Below are 21,638 nucleotides of genomic sequence, written 5' to 3'. Positions count from 1 at the left end.
TTTCACAAACTGACTCATTTACAGCTGGAAGAGGGTAGAGGTTCCACTGAAGCTGCTTAATTGAATTTTATCCAAAAGATTAATATTATGACTTAATGTTGGCATGCAAACAGATGTCGGGACTTTCCCTGCCTACCTGCAAGGGTTGTTTATTTCTGCAGCTGTAGTTTTGATAAATGGTGAAACTGGTTTTTCAACAAAAGATCCAAACCCCAGTCTGAAGTTGCTTGTCAGTTTTGACATTTCTTTAGAAAGAGTTGAACCCAGTTCTTTGATTGTATTCAGATCATCATCCATGGAGGCTGAAAGATCCATGAGGTAATAGAGATCAATTGGATAATCTTCAGTCTGGCGAACTTTGATCTGTATTGTTTCTTCATGTCCTATAAAGTGGGATACACATCAGCACTTCTAGGCAGAAGGTATGAAAAATGTCAATTTCTTCATAAACTTCTATATGGTGAAAATTATCTGGTATATTAAATAACCAGCAGCATTAACAAAATAGCTTTAAAAATTCTTTGTCAAGAAAAATCTCAAATGAGGGTCTGATAAATTAAAAGCAGTTCTAATGTTTGGGGCTTTTTCCAAACAGTTCTGCAGTAAAGCCATAAGCACGGAATTAAAACTGATTGCTATAATTTGAAAAAATATGAGAACATCTTCAGCAGTATACAGCTTTAGAAAATTAAAACTAAAGGTAGAGCTTATGGGTCCTACCATATATTTTAGAAATTCAAAGAAGGCCAGAGTGTACACATAAGTTTTATTCTCAGTTCCAGCACTATGACATGACCTAACTTGATGTCTCCTACTCTTCTTTATTTCAAATTTTCTCCAGGAAAAATTCACATCTGAAGGACCCCAAAGTAGGTCTGCTGTGTAACCATAAATGTCACTGGTACCTTGTAAATCCTCAAAGCAAGATTTTACACTGCCTCTGAGATATGCTGTTTGCCAGACCAGAAGAGGAGAGGCAAAGGAGATAGGCTCAGGAGGAGCCAGGGGGTTTCATTCTATCCCTGCCACCTCAATGGCAAGAAAAGAGAAGAACTAAAAATATGAATCCCTACTTTTATGATGTACCCAGCACTTCTGAAAGTATTTTGAACTCAGTCAAACCTACTTTTCATGTGATGTGTCAACATATAACTCTGGACTCAACATAGCTTTTCATCTTAATTCTGCCAAGATTTTTGTAGACCATTCAATATGAGAAGCTTCAGCACATCACATTGTCTGAAAAAAATATCCCACATGTAAGAACTGTGACTTACCCGGTCGCAGCCTGAGAGTTAATTTTTGAGGAGAAATCTGTGTGACATCAGAATTGTTCTTCTGGACTGATATAGTTAGAGGCTTGTTTCTGTGAATTTCTACTTCTGAAATGGGAAATTCAATCAAATTCAACTGGCATCCTTTTGACAAAAGATTTTCTGGGGTATCACACCTCCCATGAATTCCAGCCGAGTCTGTGTAATTCTAAGGCAAACAGCAGAAGGAAGGGATGAATTAAATGCTTTTCCTGACTAGCCACCAGCACCTGACTGATGAAAGCTGAGTCCAATGCAGGCAACGGAAACAAAAGTGCAAGTTAGTGCAAACTAGTGCAGAATTAGATCTAGGTGGCACAGAAACTCAAATTTGCCCTGTATGGATCATGTCACACAGGCGCATAATTAACGTAACTTACACTGACTTCTTGTCCTGGGAGAAACTGCCCTATTGTTGGGGAATGGGAATTGTGCCACTCACTGCATTTGGCTTCTCACAGTGCTGGGAATGATAACACAAAGCCCCTCTGAGCCCCTGTTTTTTCTATTACAGAATTATGCCACAAATTCATCAGTCTTTCCTAAACAGTTTTGAACTGTTGTTTGAACCACATCATTTAATAATGGAAGAGGTCTTGCAGATAATAAACCCCTAGACATTTTGTGACAAACTGATTGTGGAGTACCAAGTGTTCACTGTTTCTTTTTTTAACTGACCTACTCTTTCTCCACAGCACTCATTTAACATGTTCACTGAAGCAGGTAGCAAGTCCTTGTTCCTCTCCCTGGTGCCCAGCAAGCACCACAGCTGCCCCCCAGCACTAGTGGGGTTCCCAGCATCCCCACATCTATGTTTTGCCCACACTTGACTTTCTCCCATCCAGAGGAAATCACAAGCCTATTAATATCAGTTGGATATCTTGCAGTTTACTTGTGTTATTCAATTCAAAGCATTGATATGCATTCCTTTCCACAACACCACTACATGGTAGGTACTAACCCCGTGTAGTGGTGAAGTTAATGATTAGTTTTCAAAAGCGGCTTTTGTGTCTTATTACCATTTCCCAGAGCTATGTCTAGAGTTTAGATCCTCAAAATCAGTCAGCTGTCTCCTGAAATGAAAACTGCTCTGGCCTGCAAGACCTTTCTAATCAAAATCTGGGTAATGCCTGGCCAAACCAGCTCTGAAATATTTAATTCCTGGCTGATGGTCATCGGCCCATACCATGGGGCCGCTCTTCTCTCCTACGTTTGGGCAAGCAGCCTGGGTGTCAGCCATTAAACCACAAATATTCTTTGAATTCAGTCACTGAAAAAATTTCCATCCAAAGCAAAGCAAATTTACTTAAACCTATTAAAACCAGAACTATGACCCTTTTTTCTACCAAAACGTCACCCTTCATGCCTGAAAATTGTCGGGGATCTTATATATTTTGGTGGAAGCAATGTTGAGACATCTGCTGGGAACAGTGGTTTATTATTCTTCAGACTGAAATGGATGCCTTTGCTCAGGCAAAACTCTCACCCACTGCTTCTTGAATATGGAGTGCATACAATACATGTACCATTATAAGGCTTTCACAGGGAGATCCATATCATCTCCTTTAGTTACACAGTTTGTAACTTTTCAAAACACGTGTGAAGAGACAACCTCATATTTCAAATGCAATTACAAGGTGTATTTTTGTCCTACAGAAAAAAGTGATTTCTTCGGAGGTGCTTGTGTTTGCTCTGATGCTAAAACTCTTATGTCTTTTGCACTCTCAATGTGCTATTCTCTAGCAAACAAGTGAATGAACAAAATAAAAAATCATGTTTACTACTCTGAAGTTTTCAGTAGTTCCACAGTTTTGCTTTTGTTTGGTTTTAAATCAATAAATTATATTGGGCTTTTTTTTTCCTGAAAAGACATGGCAGTAGTCAAAACTATGTGATCCCATTTCAATAAAATCCTGTTGCAAAAGGCAAAAGATATTTCTTAGAAAACTTATTTTTTAAAAAAGTGCAGTTTGGTCTTCGTGAGCTATTTCATAAAGCAGTATGTTAGTCCCATCCTAGGTATCATTTTGCTATACACAAAAGCAATAAATACGTTTAGCAGCAAAGGTGCAAATCAGAAACTACAATGAAAAAGACATTTAATTTCTCTATTACTTCTGTCAAGTTTTTAGTTGTGATAGCTGGCTAACTCACTAACATTAATGAACTAAGAGCTAGAATATTTACTGTGCAGTGGGGAGATATTATTTAGCATCATTTACGGGTAAAAGTTTTAGAAGCAGAAATGTGAGTTCACTTGCCCAAGGTTACACAGAAAACCTGAAACAGATGTATAGGAAACAAATCCAGATATATTTTTAAGTCCAATATTTTAGCCAAAACACGTCTATATCATACTAATTATAAAACTAACACTATCATCGTACTTAAAGTCCACCACAGATTAATAATTTCTGTATGCAAATTTTACATCTGCAAACTTACACACTGTTTACACCTGCAAACCTTCTGTTTACACTGTCTGGCTTGGCACGTAACATGTAAGATACAGTCTGGACTCTGACTTCATGTCTGGAGCTTCATCATTGCTATGGGTGAGTCACCCCTCAGGCTGATGAACTGAGCCCCTCTAATAGCACTTTTATTTCTGCCTTAGATGAGGAAGGTTGATGTTGTTGGGTTTTAAAAAAACAAACACAAAACAAAACCAAAACAAAAACAAACCAATCACACCCCAGCAATGAATAATAGACCATGAAGGGTAGATTCAATTCCACTTCTGATTCCCAGGAAGGCTTCACTAAGTGCTGTATGCGTTACAAAAACATAGACTGACCCAATTAAGTCAATACTTCATCACTCAGAGCGACTACTAAGACTTCAAGTCTTACTTTGAATTTTTTTTTATCACTGTACCTCTTGCAAACACCAAGCGCAGTGTGGTCCGGAAAGCAAACAATCTTCACAAGTCACTGTGCTTTCCTGTGAACAGGTCCCTGAATTTAAATCCAAGAAGATAAAAGGCTATTAATAACATGCTTAATCATTCAATTTATGAAGAAACGAATAATTTAGAGAATGTGGGAGGTGAAAAATGCACATGTTTAGCCATACTTAGGATTACTGATAAAATTCCTTCTTAATGGTAGTTCTATTGGTAGAAGATTAACTCTCTAATAAAGATTAAAACTTCAGAATTGCTGGCAATTAACATACTTACTTTTGCATGCTTTATGGGTGGCATTCACGGAGAGCATGCTAACTTGTTTTCTCCAGTGCACCTGATAAAGTGTTACATGTGTTTCTGGTATGGTGTAGGTAAGTAATTTCCAGCATAACCAGGGATATTAAAAGAACAGATTTATGTTCACTCTATATGCTTAAAATTGCTTCACTCAGCTGTGTAGGTATTAATATGATTTTTATCCATTGTGCAAGTACCAGTGAAACACTCAGTCATATGTATAATATTAAAGTTTCTCAGCAGATCAAACTGTGATTAGTATAAATGAAATTGCTCAAATGTCTGTCTCTTTCGAACATGTTGTGCTATGTAATGACCACCAAATCACAGATGAATTGGCAGTGTAGCCCTACAGCAGTCTGTCAAAAAAAAAAGTCATTAAACAGAAAGGAAGGATTAAATACAGAAGACACAAAGCTATTTCATGTCAATTTCAGGCAAGAAACAATGCAGAAAAGGTTTTGAAATGGATCTCCCTGCCCCTGAGCCTTACCTTGCACATAGTTATTTCTTTGCAGGAATAGGAAACAGAGGCAAAGCAATTCAATCCCCATTCGTTTTCAGTGCTGGCTGCGTGACAAAAAAGTATTAGCTTGTTAATTATCATCTGCGTAAAGGTAGAATGTCGTAAAAATTATACATTCCTGGAGGGTATGTTTTCACCTACACCAGATTGCGAGGAAACTTCAACCCCAGCAGGAGGGACCATGAACAAAAGTGAAAACAAGGGCTACCTGGGCAGGTAAAGAGGACAGGCTGTGCATACAGTAACGTGAACATGGTTATCACTTCCTTGTTTTCCTGGACTCCTTATAAGGCATACAGGGAAAATTCATTCAGGTGAAGATTTCTGTCAGTCCCAGTCACTCTGGGTCCTAAAGCAACCCGGCCAAGAGACTCTGTTTGTATGTGTACAGCAAAGCTTAAAAGCGTCCTTCAAAATAACACCTTTAATTGTTCACCGAGGGAGTGCATTGAGGAGATGGATCATTACAATTGCCAAGTGAATATACCTGGAGAGATGCAAAAATCCCATTTTTTCAGATTTCCTGATGTGTAGGGAAACTCGTAAGGGCAACTGTGAAAAAAACAAACAAACAAACAAAAAGCAAAAACCAAAAAGCAATTACATATTAAAATTGAGGACCTGGTTTCAGTATTTCAAGATACATAGTAATTGATTTTATTAATATTCCAGACTGAAAGGGAAATGCTGCAGTTTTTTTTTTTTTTAATATGTAGAAGGAGGAATAATTGCATTCTCAGTTCTGTAGCTGACTTGGAAAAAAATCATGTCAAAAAAACTCTGCCAAATAAGTCACTGAATATTCTACAGCACAAATACAACTGCATAACAAGTTATTGCTATCAACTCTTTCCCCTTCCCAACCTGAAATGAATCCAAATATGCATTTCTTACCACCTTATTAAAAGGAAATAAAATTTCTCATTTGTATGTTCCATTTCTTCCCATCTTTTCTGCTCTGCTATTGTCTGTTTTGAAAACCATTTGTTCAAGACAAGTCCTGTCTTTTCATACGTGCTTGCAATATACTACAGAGGGCAGCATAAAATTCTAATTTAGTCATTTGTGTTGCTGGCCTGAAAACATACATCCTTTTTCTCTACAGTCAGAAATCCTACTCAAGTTAGCTCATAAGGACTAGGTTGCTCTCACCAAGCAAGAGAGCTGGCAGGATCAGACCCCCCTTTTCAGACTGATAGTAGCTGCACTCTCAGGGCAGGATGTGAAAGTAGGGATGGGTCTGTACTAGTTAAACTCCTGAAACACTCCTGGGCATTGAGGCTAACTGGCACAGAGAGACCTGAGTTCATTCCAAAGTGCCTATTGGAACCATTTTAGCAACCAAATTGTGCCCAGAAATTGTTTGCAGTGAGTGTTAATTGGAAGAGGTCAAATTCATGCCAGGGAGCATTTTAACAGTTTAATAGCATAGACAATCTCATTCCAGTGCCTGGAAGTATTCCCAGGCCCATCCACTTTTACTAGTATTTACACAGTCTATGGGTAGTTTCAATAGCAGCTCAAACTGGATTACATCAGGACTAGCTTTGCTCTGCCCTTGTGTTCCCACCCCTTCACTCTTACCAGTCAGTGCTCATGTCCGAACAAGCAGTGAGCTGTTTCATACTGATCCAACTAAAATCCAATCACCTTCTGTGGGGAAGGTGGAGGGCTGTTTTTTGTCTGGGTGGGTCCCTTGAACCCTGTGACTGTCCAGTCCAGAGTGCAAGACAGAGTTGGCAGGAAAGGTGGGAATATGTTAGGCTGATTTTAGCCCAGTTTAGGCTGTTGTGGAATCATATCTCAACATTTCTATTTATAACAACATTCCTAAGTCTCCTTCAACTGCTCTCTATACCTTGGAGTGTCCCTTGTAAGGCACTTGTTCAGCTACAGCAACTTTCCTGTGGCATGAAAAAAGCATTGATTAGATTATGTTCCCTCAGCTTGTGAAGACACAACTCTATCAGAACGCTGTAATTACATAAGGTCAAAAAGAAGTGTAATCAACTGAAAATGTTTGCTCTTACTAAAAAACCCAAAATCCTCCTGTAAGTGCCATCTTATTTCCCTGTTTGTAACTGTCATTTGTGTACGTGTCCTTTAATATTGTTGCTGTGTCAACAGCCTTGCAGAGCTCCAAAACCCAGTGCTTTCCCTTTCAATGTAGAAGGTCACCTTGTAACTCTTACCAGCCCCTGGTAATGTAACACTTCAAAGCATGTGCTCAAAGGACTCAGTGGCAGTCCTTCAGCCACCAAAACTTACCAGCCACCAGCAGTGTCTCAAATTAAGGACCAACCAGCTGAACAGCTGGTAATTAGCAAATGCTTATTCTTAGATTCAAGATATCAGACTTTTAAGTGTAGAGAGAATGAATAATACAGCCTACACAAAACTTACAAATTCTATTTGATATTATCAGTTCCCCATTTGCTTGTGAGGTAATATTTTATATATGTCTTGGCAAGGACAGCATGGCTGGAGGCTAAGTAAGTGCCTGCCTCTGAATGGGGTGGCTGCCAAAGACTATCTAAATAAGTCTTTCTTGAATAAAATAGCTAAGTTTCTGCAAATTATTAGGAACAGACCTCCCCAGATTGTCTGGAGAGAGCAGAGGAGAAAAAGAAAGTAGCAGAACTAACAACAACAAAAACACACAGGAAAAAGTGATATCTAAAGTTAAGTTGATCAGGACGTTCCTCTACAAGATCAATGCTTTATTGGCTTTAACTATCTCTAGAAAAGTAGAATTTCAATCTGGAGTAGCCATGCTGATGTGAGAAGGATGTGTAAAATCCTTTGGGGTCCTGGCATTGCTTGATTTGACAACAAGGTTTCCATCCTTCATAAGGTTTTTAAGAGAGTCTTGTTTCACTCACCCAAATTAAAGGCATCAATTCAATGAGATACAACAAAAAGGTAGTTTATAGTACGGTCATAACACAATTATTATTGTTTCCATCAGCCACTACATTTTCATTTTGGAGCAAATTCTGGTTCAGTTAAATCAGGGTTACAGTTTTATAATGCCACATCAGAACAGAAAATAGCTGTTTATCTTTCAGTATGGGCAATGCTGCACAATGCAAGTCTGTGGCTCTTTAAAAGATGATAAAATCTGGATACGTTAAAACCCTTAGTACATTTTTGCCCATACCTGGCACTTATAATACACAAAGATAGCACAGATCTCTCAGCTTCACATATAACCCAGCTCTTAACTCCCAATGCTCTTCTCACACACACACTCACCCTGAAAGCCTTGAAAAATGTGGAGCAATTTGAAGTTTGAATGTCCCCTGGGCTGAGATGATTCTCAAAATATTTACAAAGGCAGGGGGAGGCATCTCCTGCACTTCAAAAAACATTTCTCTCTTCTTATGAGAGGGAGTCTCCCTTCTCTCCACCATATAGAGCCACCATATTCACCTCCTCAAACCATCTTTAAGAGGGAAAGGGCTGCAATTTGTAGGTCAGAGGCAGGTTACTTTGTACTTGAAACATCGGGTGACTTTATTCTCTCCCTGGTTGGCTTCTCAATCAAATTGGACTAAAAAGCTCCTGAAAATCTCTTAGTGGGGAATCAAAGTAGACTTTAAAGTTTTGGTCAAACTTTTTAACCCAAAAGATAGTAACTGAAAAATATACAAAAGTCTGCACGTTAAAACACTTTTTTCTTGAAGAAGACATATGTTCCATAGCTGTATAGTCAAGTGCTTCCAGACTCTTGGGCCAGCAGAAATGGAAAGCATTCTCTTTGGAAAGTCTGAGCAGAAATATATGCCTCAGCAGCCTGACAGACGCAGTTCCAAAGATGTTTCAGAGGATTCCTGTCAGTTAGCTAAGCAACGAAGCCTGAAAAAAGTTTCCAAGCTTGAAACTTTGATTCATCTCTAAAGAGCTAAAGGTGATTTGAGTAGTCACATAGTGGCGTGAGAGTCCTGAAAACAGGCCAGTCCAGCACAGACAGAAACCACAGACAAATACTGCAGTGACACTGGAAGGACTGTCCTGTCTCTGTCTTTGCTGCAGAACAGGTCTGACAATGCTTTACAAAGAGCTGGTAAAAACATTTAAAGAGGAAGCAACAATCCCTAACAAACAGTTGTATTTAATGGGGAAATTCACAGTGATGGTGAATGTGACTAATCAGCAACTTTTTTTTCAGTTGATACTACCTGCTATCTCTTTCTTTGTTAATCACCATGGCAAGAGATGGGTACTGCTCCAACAGCAAATGGCAGCCATCCAAAGAAACCACTGTAAGCATTCAGGTCCTGTATAAGTGACATGGAGCCTGTTGTAAGCAAAGGTCTGAACATACAGGGATGGAGCTGCTTCACTCCAGCTCCTGTTTTTTGGGGTGTAGAAATATCATATCCCATTAGGAGCCTAGGACCAAAACACCCCTGTGTAGGGTGAACCACAGAGCCCACTGAGACATGGCCGGGTATATGGAAAGGCAAAGGTCTCCAAGTGCTGTTTCCAAGTACGCCTATGCACAACGGAGAGCAGATTTGGAAGAAGAGGAGGAGTGTCTGTAGCTCCTTCCAGAGGGTCGAAGAAGATGAAGAGCCACATAGAGGAAAGGAATTTTCCCCTCCAGCTCTGATCAAAGCAGGGCGTTTGGGATTGGTGACTCAGGCTGTGATTCATGCTCTGGTCTCCTCTGGTTTCCGGAGCAGCATGCTGCTGGTGGAGGAGGGCAGAGAGTGAAGTCAACAACCTACCTCTGAACAAACAGAGAGGAAGAGAAGGAAGGAGGAGGAATTGCTCACCAACTGTGCAATGAGCAGCAGGCAGGCAAGTCAGGGTGTTTTCAACTCATGTTTACCTTACCCACAGCTCTGACCTGGCTGGCTCCAGCCGAAGGCATGAGCAAACCTCTGTTCTTGGTTTTCTTGGCGTGGGTAAGCACCCTGAAAGATTTGTTTGCTTTTCAGATTTGAATACACTCTCACACCCAAAGCAAAATAATCAAACCTCTGAACTGCAGAAGGGCTAAGTTGGAACTGTAGGAAAATCACCTGGCATTGGAATAGGACTGCCAACCAGCCTATGACACTCAAATCTGGTCAGGGATTTCCACACAGCCCATCAAACCTGGCCTTGGTTTCTGTCTGTTTTTCATGGTTACATGGTACCCTTTAATTTCCCTACTCAATAAAAACCTGGGGCAGGGGCACCAGAGCAAGCACCTCTCCTCAAGGCTGGTGCAAGGCTGAGCATATTTGGGATGGGAACCACACTGAACACTGACTGCACAGCTCCTCAGACGCCTGCACTTCAGCTGAAGAACCTTCTGTAACTTACTCTGTTCAGATTAATGCTAAATTCAGACCAGACCTGCTGTCCCCAGCACAGAAGGCCAAAGCGAGTCCCAAGCCAGGTGTGTTGGAGTGGTACGAAGGGAAAGACAACCCTTTAGCACAGCCCAGCAGCAAGCTGAGCTTGCTTTTGGAAAGGCCTCTCAGGTTATGTAAACACAACATCTTCAGGCCTGACCATCTATATGTAAATTCTAAACTATGGAGCTGTAAAAAGTGATTCCACTCTGGCCTTACACAGAGAAAATAAGTAAGCTGACCTTACTGAGACCTACAGAGATGTTCTGCTTTGCTACAATACATGGTTTGAATAGAGTTACTCTAAAATAACCAGAACAGATAAGAAAAGAGTGCTTAGCTCAGCACCCAAACAGCTGCTAAAAACTGAGGAAAATGGGCTCAGGTACTGCATGAAAGCATTTCTGAAGCTTCTCAGGAGTTATTCTGGGCTCAGCCAGCTTGATTTCCATTTACAGACACCCAGCGTTCAGGCCACTTGTTCCCACCAGTGGCTGACGTCTCTTTTTGGGAAAAGAGCAGGATTTAGGGTTTCAGGAACTTTTGTGCAGAGTGCTGCCATCTTATGGCTACTCTGCTCCTCTGGAGTAGAGAAGTGAGGACTTTCGAACTTACGAGGGAAAAAGGTGTTCAGATACTAATAGCTGTTACCATTCAGCAATATTTTGTCTTGCAACTTATATAAGAACATTTGGAGGCGTTCATATATTTTTTAAACAGTTTAGTCACTTATGTTATATTACAGTTATAATTTAGTTTGCATGTTTTTTTCAAATTCCATCCCTCACAGTAAACAGAACATTACTTCTATTGTCTTTATTATAAGCTCAGTTACATGATTCTGAAATGTCAGAAATTGTTTGCAACATCTTTGTCAATGTAAATTATTACTATATTTTATAAATTTTGAATTATTCTTATGTGTTTCTTCTGGAAATAGGAAGGAAATTTAAATAAACAGTGTTTGTTCACATGTCAACAGGAACATTGGAAAAAACAACATTATATATAATGATTAGTGCTTCTTCAATTCTTAAAGAACTGATCAGAACCGTCGATATTCTATATCTAATAAAACCACGCAAGACTAGGAACATGTAAATGAACCACTTCTAAATAAAAATAAAATCAACTAAATCAATTCCAAGTAGTTTGATGAGTAAAACAAAAAGGATAATGCAGAGCAGATTTTCCCTAGCAATGTTTTCTAGGAGTTCAAAATGATTAATCATGTAAATACTGACAGTAATTTTAGATCCACTGATACATTATGTTTCTTATCTCATACATTTGCGACTACATTGGTGTGCTTTAGTTGGATGGACACAGCACACAGATTTATCACGATTTTAAAACAATATTTTAAAAAAATTAAATCTTAACATTTTGTAGCATGTTAATATGACACAGGAGGCCATAGAGTCATGCTTTCTATCTGAACCCATACATTAACAGAAATTTAAAAAAATACTATTGCCACAGCAGTACAAAGCAGAGGTCATAACACTGCAAAGGATCCCATAGATACTGAAGATGTGTCCTTTCATCTTACACAGTTCTGTTAATAAACTTATGAAAATTCATCATAAGGCTACTCAGACTGTTTGACTCTCTGGCAGAGAGGCAAATAGAAAGTGGCTCTACTCACCGTTATGCAAGAACTAGGTTAATTCTTATTATCCAATCTGCAAGCAAATAACTTCCATTTCACTGTGATACCCACACCTATAATACTTTGATCCTGTTACTCTTACTAGAAGATTGCATCAGATTTCACTCTTCTCATGGCTGGAAACCTTCAGAGCTCCAGCCTGGATAGACTAACCTTCAATTTATATCCATTTATTTTAATTACAACATTGTCTGGCAACTTAAATAACTTCTTTCCCTTCCTAGTATTTGCCCTGCCCTTTTTCCCCTCCTCTTGATATATTTATAGATAGCAACTGTATATGCCTCATTCTTTGTTTTGTCCAATACTACTTTTCTGGATTTCTTTCAATGCTCTTTCCTAATTTTGGGTGACTGTTATCGGTACCCCAGAGAAGCTTTGCCCAGTGCCTCCTACAGTGGTGTCCGTACTTAGGTATCCCTTCTTTGAGTCTCCTACATCATATTTAAGAAGGATCATTTTTGCCTTTCCCATGGCTGCATCCCAGCTCTCTCAGCATCATTATAGACTAACCAAGACCTTGTGGTCCTTCTGTTGTCCAACTGATACAATTTACAACAGAAATCATTTCTACCTCCATTTGGATGTGGTCCAGCACTATTAAATTCTACCTCACACCTCCAGCTCTCTGTTCCCTCATAATTGTATATAGGGGAATAATGGTACAGATATTTTTCTCAACTGACCACTCCACTGTTAGGACCAATGGAAAGTGTTAACACTTTGAAGGACTAGATGAAACAGTGACACTTGAAAATCTCTACACAACCTCAAGTTGCCAAACAATGCCCTTTCCAGAGAGATGGTACCAGACATACATTCCCCCAGTCCTAATACACCGTATTAAACAGTTATTGCTTATTTTCTCTATTTTGTCTTTGCACCCTTTTTTATTCTTTTTTGCAAAATGTGTACAAAATTTCCATATTACTAAGGTTAATTAATGAAGTTGTAGAGGTGATGTCACTTTTTCATATGCTCTTTCTCTCTCCTTTGTTTTGGCAGATCTTTAAAGAAAAACTTGATCCTGTACCTGAAATTTAATTTTGCTTCTTTGAGCATTTTAGGATGTATAACAGACACCATTTTGCTATGGGCCTACTACACTTTGTATTTAGTTTTCAAGTTTCTACAGATACTTCCCATCCTGATTCTATTTTACTCCATGATCTGTACCATTGTCTTTACAGAATTTACTTGGTTTGGGCACTGTCCATATAGGCTTTGATCTCTACCCCATCCTACCAGACCCCCGTTTATTTGTGTGGTAGGAGAAACTCTCAGTCTTTCAAATTTTGTTTACAAATGGCATGTCTGTAAATTTGACAGATCTGACTGCACCCTCTTCTTCTAGATTACCAAAATACTGTTTTCACTGATGATCTGATATGGTATGACTTTCACTCTCTTTGCTCACTCCTAATGTTTTTTTCTTAAAGGATGTGTAAGGTGCTAACACCCTTCACTCTCTATTTACAGTGCAAATTACAGATGCTTAAATTATTATTTAAATTAAATTAATTCTAATAGATTTGGAACCTTCAACCAATTTACGTCACTAATTAATTCCTTTAGGTACAATACTTCACAAGGACAAATTCTGAGAAACTAACAGGCCTATTCTTGTTCATTCTTTCACTTATTTTGAGTTTTATCAAGTTGGGATAACTTTAGCTAGGTTATTTTCTACAACCAGCTGCTCTATGTCATCACTACCTAACAAAGACCACCTAGAATAGCATCATAGCAGTCCAGTGACTGCTCAGTGATGAAATCTGCCAGCTATTATGCCCTGGAATAACTGGCTCTATTGTTATCAGGAACATTTGCTTTATACTCTATTTCTGATGAGTTTAAATCTCCTGCAATGAGGCAATGCTCGTGAGTTTCTCTTCCATGATTTTAGTAATCTGATTTAGATCTAAGCGTAACAGTTCCTTAGTGGTCCTTCAGAAGACCTTTAGTTTGACAAATTCCATTCTGCTTATGCTACCTTTCTCTGCCCCTGTAGGCAACTTCATTGGTACTGAGTGATGCCTCTGTACCTCTGGTTTTATTTCTAGTTTTCTTAACAGACTACACATTAGTTTAAGTGCATTTCAGCCACAGGTTACCCATCCACCATATTTCACTCTTCTTGGAAGATTCGGAGTCATCCTGAATGCTGGAGTTCTAGCCTGTGCGTGTTTGCATGTGATTTTTGTACACAAACATCTCAGGTCCTCTTGTATGACTATGTGCAAATTTTTAGTTATCACATTCCTCTTATACCTGACATCCAGGCCACACACATCACATTCACACTTACATCAGTGCTGATTTTGCCTGTCCATTTCTTTCCCCATTTCTTGCCCATCTTTGCTCCCTTTTCTTTCTCTTCATATATTCGCCACTTTCTGCTTTTCAGAACCAGGCATGGAAGTTATTTACAAGTGTTCCCCAGAGATTCTCTACTATTTCTTAGCTTACAATTCTTTTACTTACTATGCCGATATATGTTGTTATCATCTGCTATTTTTTAGCATGCTACATGATCTAATCCTATTATACTATATTGATATAAATTATAACAATCTTGGTTCCAGAAAATTAGTACCGTGTTTGCTGCAATGTACGTCATGTAGTTTGTGTGAAAAATATTCTTTCTTCTCAAAAGTTACATGCCTCACAACACTCTTCATAATACCAATTCTTAAGACATCTGCTGCTCTTTATTATCTTGCATGCTTTAACACACCCTCTTCAGGAATGAAACCCTGAAGTGGGAGCTTCTCCTTCAGGACAAACCTACTCACACAGATTTTTCTCTGTTTTTTGTTCTTTCCAGTGCTTGCTCCTTCAGTCTTTTATCCTACAATGTGATCTGGTACAGTTATATTTCATCTCAGAGATGACTGCATTGCCAGAGGCACTAAAATGGCTTCTGTCTTATAAATGGGCTAAATAATGAAACTCCATGCATACTCTGTATGCATTTCCCTGGAATACACTCATTTTAGCTTAAAATTATGCTCTAACAGTACCGCTGACTTTATATTTATGAGGCAATTTTAAAATAGCTTCAGTTAGAATAAGTGTGTTTTTGCATGAGAGAACTAAAGTGAAAGTTTGAATACAGTTTTGAACTTAAGTAACTATGTGAGATGTCTCATCAGTTCTCCTGGAGATATTTTAGTCATTGGGAGTTAATCGTTACCTGAAATTAAAGGAAAAACCTATTCAAAGCCATTCTACCATATAGTGTTGTGTTAGGGAAGAAATGCAGACACTGACTCACAGTTGTCAGTTATTTATTGAGTCAGTTATGCTGTGATTCTTTCCAACATTATTTTTGCTTTTGATTTACAGTAAGATACTGATCTGGTGGATGGGACTCTCTCAATTAGAGCAAGACCCTGCCCACCCTAATCAGGAGATATGTTTGAGTGTCTAACTACCATAGGGCCACCACAAAATTTTAAAACTGTATGAGAAATACACATAAGGGTAAAGAGGTTAACGAGTTAACATTCATTTGAAAGAGGCACCTGAATACCCTTTTACATCAGAAAGTGATAGCTGTGCTCAGCAGCTGAGAGGAACAGGAGAAGCCAAGGAAAAATTTAAACAGGTCAAACAGTGGTGCTATGGTTGCTCCCAGAGATCGTGCCAAGTCATAGATAAGGAGATAAGCAAACCTCCAGGGAACAGCAGACACAGGGCTTGGGCTGATACACAGGAGGTGCCTCACTGCACTTTCTGTAGACACAGTCAAGAACAAACTCGTTCCTAACTTGGGGATATCAGATGCTTACTGCTACAGAGTACACCTTTCTTTCGGTACTACAAAGCTAGGCAAGTTCCTCTCTGGCTCTGTAGTGTGTGAACTTTCTCGAATGTAGGAAAAACAGAAACTCCTTCTTCTGCCTGTGTCATGTTAACCTGAAGATTAGACAGGATGGGTACATGACCTACAAGTCAAAAATCACGGTAACCATTTCAGGTAAGATTATCTAATAGATAGTGTCAGCAGTGGCCTGGATATGCTAATAATGTCTTGTGGAAGTGCATATTTTTCACGTTCTCATGATGTCAGCATTTTCTGTCTCATTTTGAAAGCTGATCAATATTTATGGTTTTAAACATACAGAGGAGCAAACAAAACCATAGCAGTTATTTATTCAGACTGTGCTGACACACAACTATCCACAATGTCTGTGCAGTCATATTACTGATAAAATCATTCATTTTTACTAGGTCTCCTTCATCATCAGCTTTCTCATGTGGAGTAATAAAGCCTATTTTTCTTCATTCTGAACTGATGTTTATGTTCTCATGTTTTATCACCTGATTCATCCTCACCACTTTTATAGGAGTATTTTTTTTTCTTCCCCTGCTGCTTCAAAAATCCCTTCTTATGTTTACTTGCTATGCTTGTGGATTGAGCAATGACAGTTTGATTTAGCTCATGCTTCTGAACTTACATGTTAATGAATCTTTCAAGACTTGGCCTTTTGCTTACATTCTTCTAAGTTCATAGTCTCCATAGTGTATAGTTTTCTTTATGAACCTGGTACTGATCTTCTTCTGTTGTTATAGTGATGCTTGAGGAAGATTGTTCCTTCGAAGTAATTGCTCCACTCTTACAACCAGAACCAGTCTAGGTTCAGGGCACCACAAGCTCCAATCTGGACAACCTTCCTGGCTGAAGAAATTCCTGAGTGCAGCTCTTGTAGCAGAAATCTGACAATCTCTTTTGTTTATAATGTCTATTAATACTCTGAATAACAGCACAGGCATCACAGAGTCCTTGATTCTATTTCACAAGGACAGCAGGTAAATATTGCCAGAAAAATAATGGTCCACTGTCAGGAGCAAGGGATTTCCAAATCTGAGCCTGAAAGCCTGGGTGGAGGACAGCCAAGCACAGGAGATGTGGAAGCCAGGAAAGGGTCAGAGAGGGAGCAAAGCTTGCTGAAGCTGATTTTTAAAAACCATTGGAGGTATTGGCTGTGGCTTTAATATCCATTGCTGTTGGATGAGATTAATTGCTGCTAGGATGGCACTCAAGGAAGCAAGAAGTATCTTCTAGGGATAACAAGGTTCATCATTCCAAGTAGGTTTTCTGTCCTGGAGAGAAATGACAGCATTTGCAGTCCTATCCCTAGACTGTTCTGCTAAGGGAAGAAAAAACAATCTCTCCATGACCCTAGTAAGACACCTCAGTAGACACAGCCAGGGGTCTTTATCATATGAGTGCCATTCCTAGGTAGTCTGTCAGAGCCTCATTTCAGGGGCAGCACTAAATGAAACCTCATTTGGACCAGGGTCTACCCCCCAGGTAACAGGCCAAGGATTGCCTCATCAGCCCTAAGGCTGTCTGGGTGCCAGCAATGGGAAACAAACCCTAAAGGAGAAACCTATCCCTGGATTTGCAACTCTGTAGCCCAGGAAAAGGGTGAGAACTGCTGCCAGAGCAGTGCTCCTCCAGCTCTGCTCTACTGAACTTATCCATCTGCTTTGGGTGCTACTGGAAAAAAGTGCTGAGTAACTGTACAGAAAAATCAGATGGATTCGTTTGTGTTTTCTTTTATGTAGGATACCAGAGAATGCCATTCAGATTCTGACCAGGGGACAGACATCTGATTTAAGAGGCATATTCCTATCCTCCTAAACTTTCAAAAAGAAATATTGTTAATGACAGGACAGGCATCTCATGCATCCCCAAGCTCCTTCACTCTTAACTGATAGCTTGAATGTTTAATTAAAGCTTTGACAGAGGAGTAGATCAGGACTACTGTATCATTTTCCCTTCAAGGCATGCTTCAGCAAGCTGATGCAGATTGCTAGGTCGATGAGATATATCAATATTGTAAGACACCACATGTCAGGCTGAACACATTGAAGGCTGTGTTAAATTTGAACATAGGTCATGAATCACTCAAACTTATTCAGCCAATCAGAATTAATATGAAAATTATGAGTAATGAGGGGCTTTTGTTTTGTTTTTATATAAGCAGGAGGATGAGGCGTCTGAACAAAGGTTCATATGAGACAACAACTGCAACTCTGCTCGTATAGGAATGGTTCAGATATTTGGATCACGATGCAGAAAAATCTACATTTGTGTTTTGTTGAAGACCTCACCCTAGCTTTCTGAGAATTAAAACTTTGACAACTTGATTTGGGGAGAGACTCTTAAGACCATCAAGTGTGGTAAAAAATAATAAACTGTATATAAAACAAAAGCTTTTAAGAAAGTTTCCCCCTATATCTCCTGAAGAGAGAACAGATTAGTTTTTTTCTTTTTCACAATTTATAACCTTGTTAGCTAAATTTTCTTACAAAGATATTCATCTGCAAGGTTATTTTAGATTAGATCTCAAACACAAACTCAGTCACTGAAGTGCACTGAATAGTCCTTGACTTTACTGGTACTAACAATGACTCTATGCCCTACACATCATGATAAGTATTTACATGTTCTTACATACTTTGAACAATATGTCATCATGATTCATCATTCTTTATCTGTCTTTGTTTTTGCTGATTTTGCTTCTTTTATAGCTCATCTCTGTCTAGACCAACACACAATTCCTTCTAAACACAAGCTTAGTCATACCTAGACATGTAAGCTCAGGTGGGGAAAGAGGTGGTGCTCTCATCAGATTAACCATTTGCTTTTCTATTTCAGTACCATGGAAAAATTTTGCTCTCAGAAAAAATTTTTTTTTCCTCCTTATTGTAGGATGTGCATTGATGAAGCGTCTGACAATGACATTCACTGCAGACTATTATTGAAAGCTCTTGCTGCAATAAGATTACTCATTCACTTTTTGCACATTTTTGGTAAGTGTGTGGTACCTCAGAACCTGTGCCTGTCACTGGGGCTGGCACAGAAGCACTCACTGAGCTCCACACAGCTCTACTAGAAGGAAGAGGACTGTTTTTTGGCATCGGGAATAGCAGTAGCTCAAGAGTGAAAGACCATTGTTCATAAGTGGCACAATCATCAGAGACGGTGGCACAGCAAAAGAAGCGCTGAGAGCACTGCAACCAGAGACGCAAGTAACAGGTCTATTCATAGCCCTGCTTTTCCCCAGGGAATGGCATCTTGTGAGTGACTTCATTAGCTGCTGACAGCAGACAGACTGCGCCACGCTGGGAGCGAAAGGGAAACACTCATCAGATGGCCCCAGCCACAACTGAGGAAATGCACAGAAGAGATAACTGGCAAGTGTGGTGCTTTCCTCTCTGTTCAGAAGAAGTTAGTCAGATCTCTGAATGCAATGCTGTATTTCTTTTCTTTTGGCAGGGCTCTCTTCTTATGTACAGATTCACTCTGCACAAAGGGTGCTGCTGTTGATACAATGCACCCTTGGAAACAACCCAGGCTGTGGGAGATGGGGTCTGAATTCCAGATCAGTTGCTAATTGTAAGAAAAAAAACCAAAAGTCTTGGCATTTGTTACTTTAAATAGTCAAAAGAAGACACCCACCAAGCCTTGTTACCTGCCATGCAAATCTGCCCGTGTTTGACTTCTCGCACTGTGTGCAATAGAGCTTCCCTCACTGCATGGCCAGCAGGATGTGTGCTCTCTTAGGTGTCTTCAGTGTATTTACTCACAGAACAGGGTCACACAGCCCAAATGACCTGTACCCATAAAACCAGGGATCTCCACTCCCTTCACAAGATTAAACACATCCCTCCCTACCAAACTAACTTTGAGGGTATTGGTTGTTTGCCTGCCAGTGCCCTCCACACTCAAAAGATCTTACTAACAGCTAAAGAGCTGAGAGCTGAAACACAAGGTTTTCTACACACAGGTACTTCCTACTTTGCTCCAAAAGTTTACAGAAAAGCACATTGCCTTACCTGCCGTTCCCCAGTACACTTGTGCATTTTTTGGGTGCAGAGTAGACTTGCCAACATCACAGCCATTCTTGCGCTGCAGTCCAATTTTCTGCTAGATCTGTCTTTCCGTCTTTCTCCGTGTGGCAGCTGCCTTGCTGCTTGTCAGCCCTGAAGCCAAGCCTCCTTTTCAAAAGCACACCACCATCCTCCTCCTTCTAACTTCATTTTTCTCTGTGGATTCTCCAGGCTTGCCGAGTGTCTGTGATTCAAACATTAATACTTTGACTACTGGCTTTCTTTAGCAGGTTTTCTACTCTCCAAACTCTATCTCCTATAGAAAGTTTGACAAAAACTGGCCTAAAATGCCATTAGTCGAAAGTCCTGTTCTTCCCAGAGGAAACACTACTAGTCCTTCATAACCAAGCAGGCTATTTATAGGAATGGTGACAGTACAATGAGTATGAGGCTGTCCAGACAAGACAGGATGATAGAGGCTGTTCATAAAATCAAAACTGGAATTCACGTGCTGTATGTCAATAGCAATTTAAGCAACCACTTTCTTTCCCCATTCCAGAGGGAAGAAATAAAAGCCCTCTTAGCGCAGGGACACACAAGACATTGTCACTGGAATAATGAATCCATTATTTTAAAGAATAATGTTAAAGTTTTGTATCTCTTATAATCCTAATCTCCCCTCTTTCTGTAATGCAGTGCTTCTGCCTCTTGTGCACCTGCTTTCACACTTCCCAAAGGAGCTTCTTCCCCATAAAGTGCATTGCAGTTTCATCTTAATAGACATACAACTAGATTCTTTGATCTGAGCAGCAGAATACAATTAGTTTGGGATAAAGAACAGAGGGATCCCAGACAAGCCCCAGACAAAACCAGAAATGGCAGGGAGGCAGAATTACCTTAGGGAATGCACAAGGAAGCATCAGTGCCAGCTGGGTTGTGAATTAGAGCAGCAAACAGCTGTAACACTTTCTTCTAAGATACTCGGTGGGAAGCCAGGCATAAAGAGCAGAAGCACCCCAGTGTACACATCATTTCCCTGTGCAGGAGATGAGGAGCTGGAGGAGCACTGTAAGAAAAGAGTTAGGAGTGCTCCTACTGAAGGATTAGAAAAACTTGTGAAGAGGCAGGAAAATTACATTACTTGGAGTGGGGCTGGAAGCTGCAGTGCCTGGAGCACCCTGCAGTGGCACAGTGGGCTCAGCAGCCCACTGGCCCCTTCCCCATGGCCAGACTGCCCTGATACGGGGGCAGAGGAGCCCAGTGCAGGCCCCACAGGTTCCAGCTGAGGACCCCTTACTACCAGAACTACCACTTTTCCCTCTACCTACAGTAATAAATAAAGACACCACCCAATCTCTGCAAGACCCAAGTAGGAAGATAACAACCAGCTCATGTTCCACTCTGCCTTGTCAGCCCTTTGGGCTGATGCATACTGGTGGAGAGGCAACGGCACCCTGTGCTAACTCTCCCCATCTTGAAGGCATGTGGGGTGTGCTGCCAGGGAACGAACACCCTGTACTGTCCTCTCCCCCACCCACCTACAAAGACATGAAGCCCCTTAGCAAACTTCACCCGCCTTGCACTTACGGGTGACTCCCACCTGAGAGCTGGTGGCACAGTTCCTGCAGCAGCTGTGGGGTCTCTCACAGGCTGGGTGATGTGGGGTGCTGCAGTGCACCCCCACGAAGCTCTGCACCACTCGAGCTCTGCTCAGCCTGTCCCTGTC

General features: G+C 40.2%; 1 protein-coding gene across 2 annotated transcripts in view; it reads right to left on the bottom strand.

Moving 5' to 3' along the window:
- Window positions 1-20,948, bottom strand: part of ITGB6 (integrin subunit beta 6) — a 48,600-nt gene extending 27,652 nt beyond the window's left edge. Inside the window, exons 1-7 of one of the 2 annotated variants that reach the window (XM_027678769.1) lie at window positions 20,809-20,947; window positions 19,919-20,156; window positions 5,532-5,596; window positions 5,012-5,088; window positions 4,191-4,270; window positions 1,278-1,482; window positions 137-383 (exon numbers count right to left, since the gene is read on the bottom strand). In XM_027678769.1, coding sequence (XP_027534570.1) covers window positions 137-383; window positions 1,278-1,482; window positions 4,191-4,270; window positions 5,012-5,072 — 593 coding nt within the window. In that variant the 5' untranslated portion in view covers window positions 5,073-5,088; window positions 5,532-5,596; window positions 19,919-20,156; window positions 20,809-20,947. Of the gene's footprint in view, window positions 1-136; window positions 384-1,277; window positions 1,483-4,190; window positions 4,271-5,011; window positions 5,089-5,531; window positions 5,597-19,918; window positions 20,157-20,808 lie in introns of both variants that reach the window. The other variant, XM_027678771.1, reaches the window with a different exon arrangement.
- Between the last annotated feature and the right edge of the window lie 690 nt (window positions 20,949-21,638).

The sequence above is a fragment of the Neopelma chrysocephalum genome, unplaced genomic scaffold (genome assembly GCF_003984885.1).
Source record: "Neopelma chrysocephalum unplaced genomic scaffold, ASM398488v2 Primary Assembly neopelma1_44, whole genome shotgun sequence".
NCBI lineage: Eukaryota > Metazoa > Chordata > Aves > Passeriformes > Pipridae > Neopelma > Neopelma chrysocephalum.
Note: the sequence above shows the minus strand (reverse complement) of the source record. Positions and strands in the feature narration are given on the sequence as shown.